At 35.7% G+C, this 14,588-nt stretch overlaps 1 protein-coding gene and 5 non-coding genes across 6 annotated transcripts; 3 read left to right on the forward strand and 3 right to left on the reverse strand.

Moving 5' to 3' along the window:
* Positions 1-88: 88 nt before the first annotated feature.
* ida-1 (Receptor-type tyrosine-protein phosphatase-like ida-1) lies at positions 89-10,366 on the forward strand. Its single transcript, NM_065844.7, has 12 exons — positions 89-214; positions 5,955-6,114; positions 6,295-6,578; positions 6,974-7,442; positions 7,490-7,593; positions 7,679-7,749; positions 7,829-8,137; positions 8,520-8,655; positions 8,796-8,886; positions 8,932-9,169; positions 9,258-9,537; positions 10,044-10,366. The coding sequence occupies exons 1-12, from the start codon at positions 145-147 to the stop codon at positions 10,133-10,135; spliced, it is 2,304 nt and encodes a 767-aa protein (NP_498245.2). The 5' UTR covers positions 89-144; the 3' UTR covers positions 10,136-10,366.
* Positions 6,607-6,676, reverse strand: B0244.t3. Its single transcript has one exon. It is a non-coding gene; the product is annotated as a tRNA-Gly (tRNA).
* Positions 6,832-6,914, reverse strand: B0244.13. The gene has a single exon (NR_052330.1). It is a non-coding gene; the product is annotated as an Unclassified non-coding RNA B0244.13 (non-coding RNA).
* On the forward strand, positions 6,836-6,906 carry B0244.t1. The gene has a single exon. It is a non-coding gene; the product is annotated as a tRNA-Gly (tRNA).
* Positions 10,367-14,449: 4,083 nt separating the features above from the next.
* Y37B11A.5 lies at positions 14,450-14,546 on the reverse strand. Its single transcript, NR_052331.1, has one exon. It is a non-coding gene; the product is annotated as an Unclassified non-coding RNA Y37B11A.5 (non-coding RNA).
* On the forward strand, positions 14,454-14,535 carry B0244.t2. The gene has a single exon. It is a non-coding gene; the product is annotated as a tRNA-Leu (tRNA).
* Positions 14,547-14,588: the final 42 nt, after the last annotated feature.

Raw genomic sequence — 14,588 nt, forward strand, 5'->3', positions numbered from 1 at the left:
AGTGACGGAGACGTGAAGGGCGGCGCCGTCTGAGAGTAAGAGAGCTCAGAGAGTGTGTGTGCTCCAAGCTCCGCCTATCTCTTCGCCATTTTTTCGCGCAAGCGCCCTATGGAGTAGCGGGGGCCGCATCTCTGTGTCATCCGCATGCGCTTCTTCCACTCAATTATTGTACTACTATTCTCCATTTCTACAGGATCTGCTTTTCTTTTGTACGGTAGGTTTTTACTTTTTTTTAAATTGAAGTATTTTTTCCCGAAAATTGTCGCCTTCTGACTTAACCCGTAATCTTTCTTCTAATTCTCTATAATCACATGTATTCTCGAGTTCAAATTTTCATTTTATTATTGTTCTGTTTCTGATTATTTTGACTACATTTTATGAACTCTTTTTGTCCCCACCACATTCCAACGTTTTTTTTTTGAAACTTTATAAAGAAAAGTCCACTGACAAAATGTTGCGAATTTTATTTCATTCAAATTGCCAGTTGAAAAATTTTTTTATAGGTTTTTTTGTTGCTAAACCTAATTTAATTCCAACATTATTACTTTCCACCGCCCCTTTTAATTACGAATAAGTTAATGACTGTAGATATTTATATAAAAATTGAGATTTAAAAAATCAAAAAATTGTCTGATTTTGTTTTGAAACTCTTCTTTTCAATCATTTATAACTTATTTGTAACTTCACTTATAAAAAATTATCAACTGACAAAATTTTGAATTTTTTAATAATTGTTTCTTGATAAAAAATCTGATGGCATTGGTGGCTGACTTTCGAACTATGGTTTTAAAAAAATCAATTTCAGATTTGTTTCAAACAGATTTTTTTTAGTGAATACACATGTAATTAAATTTCCATTTAAAATATTTTGGAATGTTTTTTCTATACTTTTTTTGACAATTTTCTCTACAGTTTTCTACAATTATTAAGATTCTAACCAGAATATTTGAAGTCTGACGTCACAATTTGTTCTCCAATTTTCCCCATTTCTCACAATTCTTCCAGAAATTGGACATGCTCTTCGATCGCTTCAAAAAGAGCAATTTCGAGTCCAAAAATGTAGTCGTTTTCCCATATTTCTTCCATCTTTTTTCCTTTTTTTCACATTTTTTTCTCATTTTGGTTTTGTTTACCACACATCTTCATCCTTTTCCAGTACCTTTAAAATACTTGTTGTTTTTCGTTCGTTGCTTTCCTTATTATTTTCCACACTACCTTTTTTTTATATTTTCTAGGTTGTAAATATTCTTATAAGACAATTATTCAATACACTAGAGGGCTCTTTGATCGTTCTAAAAATGCACAAACTAATTTTGAGGAGTCTCAGAGCTCTCCCTCTCTTTGAGCTCTCGGAGCATCAAAAGAAGTAAAGTGGAAATTGGAAATGTTTCTGAATGAGGAAGGAAGACCCTGTTGGTTTTACGAGCTAATGAAGCCCTAGACACTAGTTTTAATCCCGAAGTTCACAAGTTCCAAATTGATGACTTTTTTGAGGAAATCTAGGACTTCAAATTAGTATAACTTTGAACTATAAAATAATAAAATATCTTAAAGTATTTCGAGAGTAATTTAGGCAATATGTGTAGCTTGGATGGTAAACTAAATTAGGAAAGTTTGTGATAGATTTTTTGTTTTTAGGAATTATTTAATTAAAATACTGTTTATACTTTTTGTTTTCTGCTGAATTTAAATTGATTACTTTGTTGACAACTTTTTGATTGCTCAAATGATTTTCGAGCTAGATTTGTTGAAAAAAGTTATGGGAATTATAAATTTCTGGTCAATTTTCACGAGAAATTCTCACGGAAATTTGATTTCTGGCAAGAAGGTGTGAGAAGTTCTAGGTAGTGGAAAGTTGACAATCTGAAAATTTTAGCAAAAATTAGCTAAATTAAATGCAACAATTTCGCAAATTTGTATGCATATGTTGCTAATTTCGACTAGTAATAACTGTAAACCTTCAAAATAAAATTGAACTCTTGACACTACTAGCCATAAATCAAATACTTCTTCTTCTTCTTCTTTTTTCAAAACCCACTTGGTCAAGTCTAAGACAACAAAAACCTTCTAACATCATTGCCCCGGACCCTTATAAGTAGCCCAAAGTTGATTCTATTTATTCCTTCTCCTCTCTCTCACTCACTCTTAAAAAAGAACGACTACATCTAAAAATACGTCCTCCGAGCAGCATTGACTCCCCCGCCATGGCGTCATATTTATGTGTGTATGCTTGTTGACAATTCCCCCACCACCAAAAGTTGTCTGATCTACATCATTGCCCTTTTTTCAACAAAAAGAATGCTATCATCAAATTCTTTACTCATTCTGACTCTTTTTGCGTGACAACTGTTTCCGCTATTCAAGAAGCTATGGAAGGGATAACAAAAAAAAGAGTTCCGATAGAATATTCAATTAGGTTCGCACGCCTACCAGTGATGTCACGTTGTGTCTAGAAAATGATTTAGAAAAAAAGCTTAGCTCTCTTGAAAATGCTATGTTTTTGTAAGTAGATGATAAATAATATTCCTAGAAATTAAGCATATCTGCTGATTAACAGGGTTGGAGAAAAGGAGTCTGGAGTCTTCATAGCCGGTGGAGCGCACTTGCCTTTTTAGAATTTTTAAAACTTTGGCAAATGCTTGAAGCTGGCAAATTTAGGAATTGCAGACGCTCTCTATTACACATGAATTCTTGACTCTGAATAATATTTCCACCTTTGTGAGCAATTTTCCTTATGTTTTCTTACATCTGTTTCTCACATTTCAATTCCTTATAGCCTTTTTTTTCAGCTCGCAAAGCACAAAACACACTTAAAATTTTTCTAGTTTTTGAACACCTGTATGTTTTGGAGAATGGGAATATATTCAGTTCGTTTAAAATTGGAAGACAAAAGCGTTCAAAATGGTCAATGAACCGTTGCAACAAGAAAAAAAATAAAAATGTTAAAAAAACATTGAAAATTAGATTTGACACAAACTGTCAATTAACAATTTTTGAAAGCTACCTTACCCAGGGAGACAAACGGATTCAAAAATGGTGTACTGGTAAAAGATCCTTCAAAATTTGAGCGTTTGTATCTCTGATAATAATGTAGTTATTAAACGTTGTCAACTACAAAAATATTTGAATGTTTATTTTGAACTTTTTGCCAAATAAAATTTTTCTTTTCCAGTTTGCACCGAAAAGGTTACAATAGATCCAACATTTCGATTCAAGTAGCAGTTTGGTTTCTGTTTATTCGTAACAACAACGATTCCCAAAATTTCGTGATTTTCAAGACAACAATCAGTGTCTAATATCTAGAAAAATCTTTAGAAAACTTGCATCCTCCCCCTCTTTCCGTCATCAATCGTTTTTTTTTCTTTCATTCTCTCTACTTGGAATGACGAATGCTGCTCAGCTGATGAAGACGTTGAGCCGAGAGACGCAGGCAAACCGAGAAAAGCGGACGATGACGTCATTCAAATTCAGAAAAAGAACAAGAAATAGTTGGAAATATCGTAGGAAGATGAGGAGCAAAAATAAAACTATGGACGAACTATTGGACGTATCAATTTAGGAATATAGCACTTGAAAAGTAATTATCGGATGATGAAAGCTTCTTCTCCTCTCTCTCTCATCATGATACTGAAACTCGAGACTTTGAATAGATGGCTGACGCATTTGAGGGTTCTAGTAGGGTACTACTACTACTCATTAATATTTAGTATATAGAAATTCGGGGATCGAAATTTTGACATTTATTTAAATTGAGGGTTCTTTAGTTTAGCTATTTGTACTTTTCAAGTTGTTGGCAGCTGGAATTACATTCCTGGACGTGCATTTTTAAAAGTACAATTTTATTTTTTCGCTGAAAAATTAAAAGTGTTATGAAATGAAAACATGTACGCTTTTAGTTTAAAAAATACCAGCTTTATTACCATTTACTATTTACTTTGCTTAATTTCTTCTCCTTAAATTTCCCAACTTTTTATTTGTTCAAATGAATTTCAATTTCCTTTCAGAATAGCAAATGAAGTACAATTTGAACTTTGCCCAATTAAGATAGACTGACATCCTTGGCGGAACCTAATTACTCATCATCTAAGAGCTATTTTTAGATAAAAATTGGTTTAAAAAATGGGAAACTGCAGTTCATTGTTAGATTTTGTGAAATTAATCATTTAAAATTGGTGATCAATTGCCAACTAACGAAATTTTAATTGAACTTTGAACAAGTGTATCTCTGCGAAACGACACAATAATTTTAAGTCTCCAGACAATTTTACAAGCTTATGCCAGAGAAGAAGTCAATGTTCCCGTTATTCAAGCCCACAATTTATAATTCTAACTTTAAATATGTCTTAGAAAATTTGAAATCTCAATCCGTGTAGCCTCCCCCGTAATCTGAATCACCCTAATCATTTTGCTTAACGGAGCAGCTGAGCATTCGGAAGTGCATCATTCTCTTAATCCGATCGTCTTCTTTGGAATTCGATGTTTGATTTGAATTTCCATATGCCATGAGATTCACTGTAACCCGATCCGATTTTATTAAAATAACCTTATCCTGCAGAAAACAATAAATGTCATGTTTTAACGAGAAAAAAGAAGCAGTAGAGTTATGACATAGGGATTAAAAATGACGTATTCTTGCTTATGGAAAAATGAGAGATTTGTTGTCAGAAAAACTTTTATTTTGGAATATTTCAAAACACTTCTCAATTCCCAGACATGTCTCAAATTCTCAAATTATTCGTCTTAAAAGAAAATTAGGAAAAAGGACAGAAAAAGTGCACACTTTAGCTGATTTTCCGATAACAAATTTTAATGTGCTCGAAAAAATATTTAGGGGTTCATATTCATGTGACAGGCACGTTTACAGGCGTACTTACCTATTTTGGGCAAGCAGAGTTGTACTGTTGAAGCTTCAATTATAAACTGGAAAAATACCAGTATTGGGTTAAAATCCGTTTTTCCGCAACATTCTTTAAGTTCTTTAGTTAGTTAAGACTCTTTAAGTGGGTCTCGCCACGGAACGAAAAGTTATTGGCATATTGCCAAGACCCTCCAAAATATAAGAACGAGTGCTCTTATGTTAGAATTTATTGAGATTATTCACATCATTCGTCGAAGTTAGATTTTGCCACTTCGAAGCCTGTAAGGACCTTGATATCGTGGCAAGTCCTCCTGTAGTACCTCTAAAGTATTCTGTAGTATTTTGTGAACAAGCGACGAATAATAATCTTTATTCGTTAGTCTCTTATCCCAGTTCTTTTTTTTTCAATTTTCCATCTTCCACTGCATCTAATCTCACATTCATGTCATCTCCAGCCTTGCTTCTGGATAACAATACACACACACACACACACACACACACAAGTATCCGGAATTGATGCTCCGAAAAACCAAACGAGCAGTTTTATTTTGGCAATTCCGTATACATTTCTGGAGAAGCCTAGAGAACAGAGAATCAGAGGGTGGAATGAGATGCAGGCTGGCATGAAGGAGAGTCCCTGAATTAGATTAAAAGCCTTTGGAAAAGAGAGAGAGAGAGGGAGAAAATAAGCATCGACACAAATAAGGCACCCATGCTCATATAAAATGCTTATTACGATTGGAGGGTCTTGACGCGAAAATTAAAACAGGTGGAATTTTTTAACTACTAGAAAGTAGAGGTTATAAGCAACTTAAGGGGTCGGTAATGGGTTTTGAGATGAAAAACAACAAAAGTTCAGATGGATCTGAAGAAGTGAAGTTTTGTTGTAAATCCTTGAATAAATTAGAAATAGATTTATAAGTCAACCTCTCTTTTTTAAATTCCATCCAACTTCTCGATTATGAATTCATTCTTTTTCCATTCTAATTTCCATTTCCAAGTCAGCAGGTGATATAGATTTTCGGTCAGTGACACGCAAAACCAACAAGGCTAAACTAAAATGACAGGGGCAAACCAAGAATTCAACATTTTTCAGGCTGCAACCTTAGCGAAAATTTATGCGACAATGACGAATCGTGCTATCCAGACGGTGTATTCGGTCAGTGCTACTCATCAGAGAGCGGATCGCCGGAGCCAACTGTTCTAGACAACTTAGATGATACTCAACTGGAATTATTGAAACTCGAGTTGACAAGGTTAGTAAATTATGACCGGGAGTTGACATTTGGTGTCTAAACTGATGAGTGTTATCTTGATGGGCTGTGCCACCGGTCGCATCAAAAGCATCCACAGTACATCATGTCTTAAGCGGAAAAAAGTAGACCGTCTGTCACCACTTTAACAGACAGTTATAGAATTACCTTCTTAATATTTAGGCTTGCCGCCAAAGACAAGGATTGGGGAGACGAGGAAACACAATGCGTACTCGCTTACTTCAAAATGTCAATGTTCTACCAATTGCAATACGATCCAGACTTCTGTCAAGTCCGAAAACCTGCCAACGTATGGGCACTCATTCAACTAATCGACACTGGTCTCACCGAGGATCCGACTATTCTCGACGAGGACGTGAATCCGGAAAATGTGACCGATGAGGATATGGCTCAAATTATCGAGCAACTCAAGGAACCATCCCTGCCAACGGAAGAAGATATTGAAGGTATGATTGCAAAGTTTTCCAAAAACATTGCATCGACCGGGAATCGAACCCGGGCCGCCGCGTGGCAGGCGAGCATTCTACCACTGAACCACCGATGCCTGATTTTTCATAGTTTTCGATCAAAAGAGAACGGCGGAGAAGTGGGACAACCATACAAAACAAATGAATAGTTCGGTAACTGGTTTAAATGGACGAATAAATAGTATACATCATTAAATCTCCAAAAATTGTCCATTCCGCGTGATGGAATAAATCAAGCATCGGTGGTTCAGTGGTAGAATGCTCGCCTGCCACGCGGGCGGCCCGGGTTCGATTCCCGGTCGATGCAACTGTTTTGATCTTCTTGGGATCTAACTATTGGGATCTATCTAACTATAATAAAATTTTATCTTCAGAAGCTCTTAACGCTCAAAACGAAGATGTGGACGACGAGATCCTTGATCAATATGTCCAAGCTGTCGTCAATAATGAGAATCCCGACTTTTCCGAACTCTCGGACGGTCAGCTTAACATCTTGATTGGTCGACTCGTCGACTTAAAAAAAAACGTGGAAAATGAGGAAGCTCAATTGTTGACTGGAGATGGAGAACAAGAAATGGCAGTTCCATTGGATGATCTTGAAGAAAGAGGAGAACAAGCTATTCTAAAGAAAGATATCGAACAAGTTGGAGAAATTAATCAAGGACTCGATAATACGGAGCACAAGATTGTCAAGGGACGTAAGGATCAAGTAGTAACACGTGTTGATGCCAATCGTGTTTATTTGAAAGTTCATCTAAAGAATGAAGATCAACTGATGCCATTAATTGAGTTCCTACAAAATACTATTGCAATTCCGAATAATCTTTATTTTGATGATTTCCAGTGAGTTTTACGAATCGTACATACAAATTATAAGAATCAAATTTTAGGTTTGAAAATGGTCAGTTGTCGATGCGAATCTCAAGATTTGAGGGAGCAAAACCCAAAGCCGACAAACGAATCGACTCTGTTGAAGGTGTCGCGTCTGCTGTTTGTGAGTTCTCTTTTTCTAATTTTTACGATTTCTTGTTTACCACATGTGTCTAACGTATATCTATAATTTGCCAAGTCAATTACAGACAAACGACGAAAGGATATCGCGAGACTCTCCGGAGCCGACGTTCGTGAGACTGGAATTGGGAGTGGAGAGGTAAGAGTGAGAAAAATACGAAGAAATTCGTTATAATTAGGATACCATTTAATACAATTGAAAATCTATGAAATTCCAGGATGGTAGTCTACCAGTTGAGTCATCTGAACGCGATTGGCTCTTGATGCCAGTTCTTTTCGTGTGTGCATTCACTGTCACTGCTCTCGGACTCGTCGCCGCCGTGCAGATCGCTAGATCCCGTCGTCATTACAAGGACAACATCCAACAAATCGCCGAGCAACTTGATGGAAAGAATTCATTCGCCTATCAGGATCTGTGCAGACAAAGAGCCGATGGAGGACGTGCTTCAAAGTCAAGCTCAACGTCTTCATGGTGTGAAGAGACTGCTGTTCCGACAATTGATATCTCAACTGGACATGTTGTTTTGGTTAGTTTATAATATTATGCGCTGACATCGACCACAATACACTACATTTTACGCGCAAGTTTTTTGTAACTAGTAGTTTCTGCTGCGGTTTAGGTCTATTTTTTTGGATAATCGTAGATTTTTCCTACAATTTTCTTAACTTTTAAAAATAGAATAATGCCTGTAAAATTCTGAAAAAAATATGTTAATTACATGGGATTTCAGTTCAGAACGACAGTTTTTGAAATTGAAACTGTAATTTTTCAGAGGAAAAAATCCTTCATTTTTTTTAGATAATTGATTAAAAATATAAGTGTCGTATTTCGCACTGAAGTTATTTCAGTCTGAAATTACTACTCTCTTTCTAGTATAAATATCAAAATTCAATTTTCAATTGTTCCAGAACTTCCTCCAAGAATACCTTTCGGAACCAACAAAGATTGAGGCTCAATGGAACGGAATCAAGGATTACCGCAACGAGGAGAGAACGAAGACGAAGGCTGAAAAGTTTGCATCACAGAACAGAACAATTCTTCCGTGTAAGTGACGTAAACAGAATTATATTCTAAAGGACACTGACGTCATCGGTTTTCAGAGTTAGAATGAGTAAATAAATCTAAATTCTTAGTTCTAAAAACAGAACATTCTAATCATAATCATGACGTCACTTCCATTTCAGTTGATGACAACATTGTTGACATTGATGGAAAGACCGCTGAAAACGAGGATTTCTATCTGAATGCAAGCTTCATCTACGACGATGATCCAAGGTAATATTAATGTCAACATCTACGTTCACCTTAACTTTGTTTTAGACAAGCCGTCTACATTGCTGCTCAAACTCCAGCTAGCTCCCAGATCGCAGCCTTCTGGCAAACGATCTGGCAACACGGTGTCTGCCTTGTCGTAAACCTCTCCACACCGGAGGAGTGCAAGCAAGAGAAGAACTATTGGCCGGATACTGGAAGTGAGGTTCACGGAGCATTTGAAATTCATCTTGTTTCGGAGCACATTTGGTCTGATGACTACCTCGTTCGATCCTTCTACCTCAAGGTTTGTGTTGGTTTTGCACTAGTAAAATGAAGTCTTGTGAAAAGTATTTTTCTCTCATTTCAATCACTAAACCCAACTTTAATTCCAGAATCTCCAAAACAGTCAAACACGAACAATCACCCAATTCCACTACCTTTCATGGCAAAAAGAATCAACACCAACGAGTGCTAAGAGCATTTTGGAGTTCCGTCGTAAAGTGAACAAGTCATATCGCGGACGATCATCCGCAGTGCTCGTTCACTCTTGGGATGGCTCAGGTCGTACAGGAGTATATTGTGCAGTTGATGTTCTTTGTGCACGCCTTCTTCGTGGAATCAGGCAAATTGATGTCGTCGCCACCGTTGAACATTTAAGGGACCAGAGAGATGGTAAGTATTTGTTGATGGTTTAAAAGATTGTTTGTTACTTCAAAAAAAAGTATGTGAGCTGAAACTACACAATGGAAGAGAAATGCCGACATTCGAGGTTTCTTACTTCATTTTTAACAATATTTAGATTAAAACCTTGTGACAAATACCGCTTTGAACTCAATCTTCTTTCACATCTCCAATTCAGGAAAAAAATCATTTTTCTTAGAATCTCATAAGTTACCGTAGTCTATTGATCATTATTCCTGAATATATGTTCCCTTGAAATTGCCTATTTCCTCACAGTGGTCAATTGTACTGCTAAATAGCATCCGTCCATTTCATCTTAAATCCCTCTTTTTATTTATTTCCATGACAAGGCAGCTTCAGGCAAAATGTTTCCCGCAATTTTAAGGGAGAGAAGTTAAGGGACTTTTCAACAATTTTCAAACAAAAATACTTTTAAAAAGGCTGCCGTAAAGAAATAGCATTTTCTCTTCTGGAAAATATCATCGATAAATTTTCAGGAATGGTAGCGACCGGAGATCAATTCAAACTCGTTTATGGATGTGTCGCCCAAGAAGTAAACCATCTTCTAAAGTCAATCGCTACTAAATAATTAAAATTTTACGCAATCGTTGTTCCCCACTACAAAAGAGAGAGTTTTGTCCCCCCATATCCCCCCAGCCGCCGCCCATTCCCCCAGCCCATTTGATCTCTTGAAACATTCCTAATTTTATCTCAAAATATTGAGATTTCATATTATTTCATGAAAAAAACAAAGATTTATTCTTCCGAAAAAAGTTATGTCGAAGAAGAAAGAACCCGAATAAAAATTGTCGCATTGTTGTTTCTTGTGTCTATCAGGGTAGGAATAGGAATGTTAAACTACAATTTACTTAACATTTTCAAAATTAGAAATTGAGAGAATTAAAAAGAGATATAAACGTAAAAACGCTATTTTAAGAATTGGAAGCTCTATAGATTGTTTTAATTTTTCAAATGAAAAAACCCTAACTTTCCAGAAATCTGTGTCTACAAACATATTACTCACCTTGGGCAGAGAAAAAACAGGCTCGTGGCCATAATTTTTACACAAACATTCATTACGTGTTTCTGCTTTTTTCTGACAGAAATAGATGTCCTCTTCTGGTATAAAAAAGCGGAAAAATTGAAATGTTTTAATGAAAGCAGAATACTTCCGCTATTATCCTACAAGAATTTATCTGGAAGTTCGCCTAGAATAATATGTTATCTGCACGTTCAGCTGGTTGTTTGAGGTAACTTTTTTAAAAAATTGTTTTATTGAAATTAAGTTTATCTTTTTAACTGGTATTTAAGATTTAATCCATTGAATGTAGACAACTACCGTACCACCACAGTACACAAACCTATTATAACTTATCTTTTTTTCAATTTTTCTTCCAATACTCCTTTCGAGAAAAATGTAGCTTTATGTATTGTATAACAATCATTGCTTCTATAAATGTTGTGTTTTTGGAATATGTTCCAATTTCAATCTTTTTACACAGATTTTTACGACTTTAAACATCTAAAAAAATGTGAACAAACTTTTTTCTTCTCATATTTTCACAAATCAAAAAACAAAATATAAAGTTTCAAGTACGAACCAGTTTTTATGCTTATGTTCAATGTACGAACACTAAAATAATTTTGGTTTTGGACCAGTTCCCAACATTTTCCATGTTACTACAAAAAAATTTCGAAATTCCATTGACATACCATTTTTGTGTCCCTCTGATCAGATAGCATCTTATTGTCACCTCTGCGTCTCCTCTTTCTCTACACTATTTTCAGTAGCATTTGCATACATTCGTCCTTTTCTTCTTATTCTGCTTCTCATTACGCAACTCATTTCAAAGTTCTTACAGTCTCTGAGGTCTCCCTGGTACTTGATGCTATTTCAGATAGAAGGGGACGAAGACTGACGCATAATTGGAATTTCAGCTGACAAATTCTATTGTCGGCTTCTCTTTTCACCCGTCACAATTAGTACTTCGAGAATTATATGAGGTAGATCATACGTGACTACCGTTTAGAGGATTTATAGGTCACCAAAGATCAAAAGTCTAACACGTAGATGGAACCTGGAGAAATCATTGATCCTAGATGGATTTGAGCTCTAGATTTCGCCTCAGCACTTTGACGTTGGGCCTGAAGGCAGCCAGATGTTTTTGTGCCTACTTGGAAAACTTAATTAATATCCTATTTTATTATTATTTAACATAGCAAAAATTCAGAATTTCCATGTTCCTGGTCTTCGTTCTTTTTTGACCTTCAAAAGTACCAAGATCAAACTCGACGCATTTGAAGTGGCATCTTCACAAAAAACTCCTAGAAATGGAATTATTGGAAACCGTTAAGTTATAACATTTTTAAAAAGGTTACATTTTTGGTTGAAATATTTGAAAACCCTCGTACCTTTGCGTTTAACATTATTAGTCAAATGATTTTTCATCGAAAGAAAACGGTTAAAGTGAAAATGGATTGTTCTTTAAAAAAATTCAAAAGGTTAGACACATGTGGAATCTCGAAATTTAAAGGCACATATTCAATTTTTCAATATAATTTTGAAAACTATCTATTTTTGACGAAAATTGGAGCACTATCGCTCAGAATTGCCGAAACCTTGAAAGTAGGCACAAAATTCATGCCTACAAAATGACCTACGCCTACACGCACTATGAACACAGATCTAGGAACTAGTCTATAGCAATTCAACTCCTGAAAATGTTACTGTACCAATAAAAACTGGACATTTTCTTCAAGACCATGAGATTTTCAGATTAAGCACTATAATTCTCGTCAATATTTTAGTAATCTTCTTGTCTTCCAAAATATAGTCTTGAGATACCATCTTCTGTCAATTGATGACCTTCGCCTTAAGTCCAAATATGAGAAAATGCAAATGCGCGAATCATTGCTTCTTGTCTCTCCTTCTAGCTTCTCGCTTTCACTTCAAACCTCTATTACGTAATCGTGTTCTCTCTCTTCCACTTTTTCAATTTGTCTGTTTCATTTCGGGATCATCATCATCATCATTTCCATACAGTCAACCAGTTTTCATCTCTCACAGTTACAGCTTTTGTTTGTTTCGTTCGGGAGAGAGAGAGGAGGTAATATCCCAAAACTGTCTGGGGTTATTTTATGCTTCTTCTTTCTGATCATTTCACTCAATTACAACTTGTCATTGTCTTCCAATAGTACACTGGATGCATTGAAAAGGAGACCACCTTCCACTTTTGGTTATTCATAATTTTCTAGCATCTCTGACAATTTTTCTCTCTTGTGATATTTTAATTTTATCATCCAACTTTGGATATTGGAATTTTTTGAATCAAAAATTATACTGCTAATTGATATTAGAACCACCGCGCAGATGAGAGTACTGCGGACCAACTAGTGGTGTTGGCCTCGCCTTCAAAGTTCGCTGATTGGTCAGTGCAATCATTCGCGCGCTAATTCAAAATTGGGACGTTTCTGAATAGTGTATTTTCTTAATCAGATTAATTTTGAAATTTCGAATTTCTTCAATTTCTTTCTGACAACATTATCCACAAGCGTTTCTGCAAACTTTTCTACGATGTATCATACTTTACGCGCAAATAGAGGTGCGTTTTACCACTTAATGTTAAATGCTCTCAAATTAAAAATTTAATCTCTCAGCTCATCAAATTATACTTAATTTTTCAAAAAAAAAAAAAAAGCTTAAAATAACCGTATTCCCAAGAAAAACGTCTTCCAAAGTGCACTAACGTTTACTTACGGTTTACGATCTACGGTAGGTTTATGATGGAGAGATATGTATTAGGCACGATTTGCAAAATTGTGGTAGTTCTAGATGTTGGCCAAGGAACTTGATGTGATGCCTTAAAGTTGTGTAACTCTGTGTAAACTTTTGTGTGCACACACAAAAACAAGGCGGGTATAGTACCAGTTCCACAAAACAATTTAAGGAATTTTACAACATTTTAAACTTAAAATTTAGTTCCATGAACCCGTCATTCTTCAAGTTCACAACGCCACCACAGGTGACCATTTCTGAAACTAAAAGAGTGCTGACCCTGTCATCAGTCACTTTTTCGTCTGCCTTAGACAATGAATAGTGTTTCAATCATTTGATTGATGAGAACAGTTTTGCTTTCTGGCATTAAGGTGAAAGAGAGGGCATATATGCATATGAGGTAGAGAGAGAGAAAGAGAGAAGTAGAGACAGGGTATGCATAATAATTACAATTTGGAAACAAAAGCCTCGACTTGTTTGGCGGCCTCCTTTCAGCATTGTTTGTTTGTCATTCTCTCTTTTTTCTACTCTCTTTCCAATTCTACTTTTCCATTAATTACCTCCCACAATATTTATAACTTTTATCAGTTTTATCTATTCATTGTCCGTCTAAAATATTCCTCTTGGGTTTTTTCCGATACTTGTACAAGACAATTGTGAAGCCATGTTGTGGTGCACTGCGTATTACTGGTGCATCATATTTTACGAAAAAATTTGAAAATTGTTATCAAATAACTTCTTTTTGTATCTCTTCCACATGTATCCCAAAATAAAATAACTCAAACTTGATTTCTCAAAATCCGACTCTAACTTGCAAAATTAGTCTGCCTACCCTCAATCACTGATTTTGAATACCAAAGAATTCAATACTGATGCATGATGTTTCACGCTCAAGTTTTTTTAGCATTTCTTACAATTTTCATTACTTGTTTTTAATGCGTAAGTACACGTGTTCCTTTAGACAAACATATACTCGCATAATTTACTTACAATAGACTTAAATTGGACAAAGACTGAATTTCTCGAATTCGCTTCTCCGCATGATTGCACTCGGGCTGCCCCCTCCCCTCATTTTGTTGACCTTCCCCCTATCTCTTTTAAAAGAGCGCACTTAACATGTTAAATTTTCGGTGGAGAGATGGCCGAGCGGTCCAAGGCGCTGGTTTAAGGCACCGTTCCATTCGGGGGCGTGGGTTCGAATCCCACTCTCTTAAGTTCTTTTTTGTTCTGTTTTTGCATAACACGATCATATCTTGTGTTCCACTTT

This window comes from Caenorhabditis elegans, chromosome III, assembly GCF_000002985.6.
Source record: "Caenorhabditis elegans chromosome III".
NCBI lineage: Eukaryota > Metazoa > Nematoda > Chromadorea > Rhabditida > Rhabditidae > Caenorhabditis > Caenorhabditis elegans.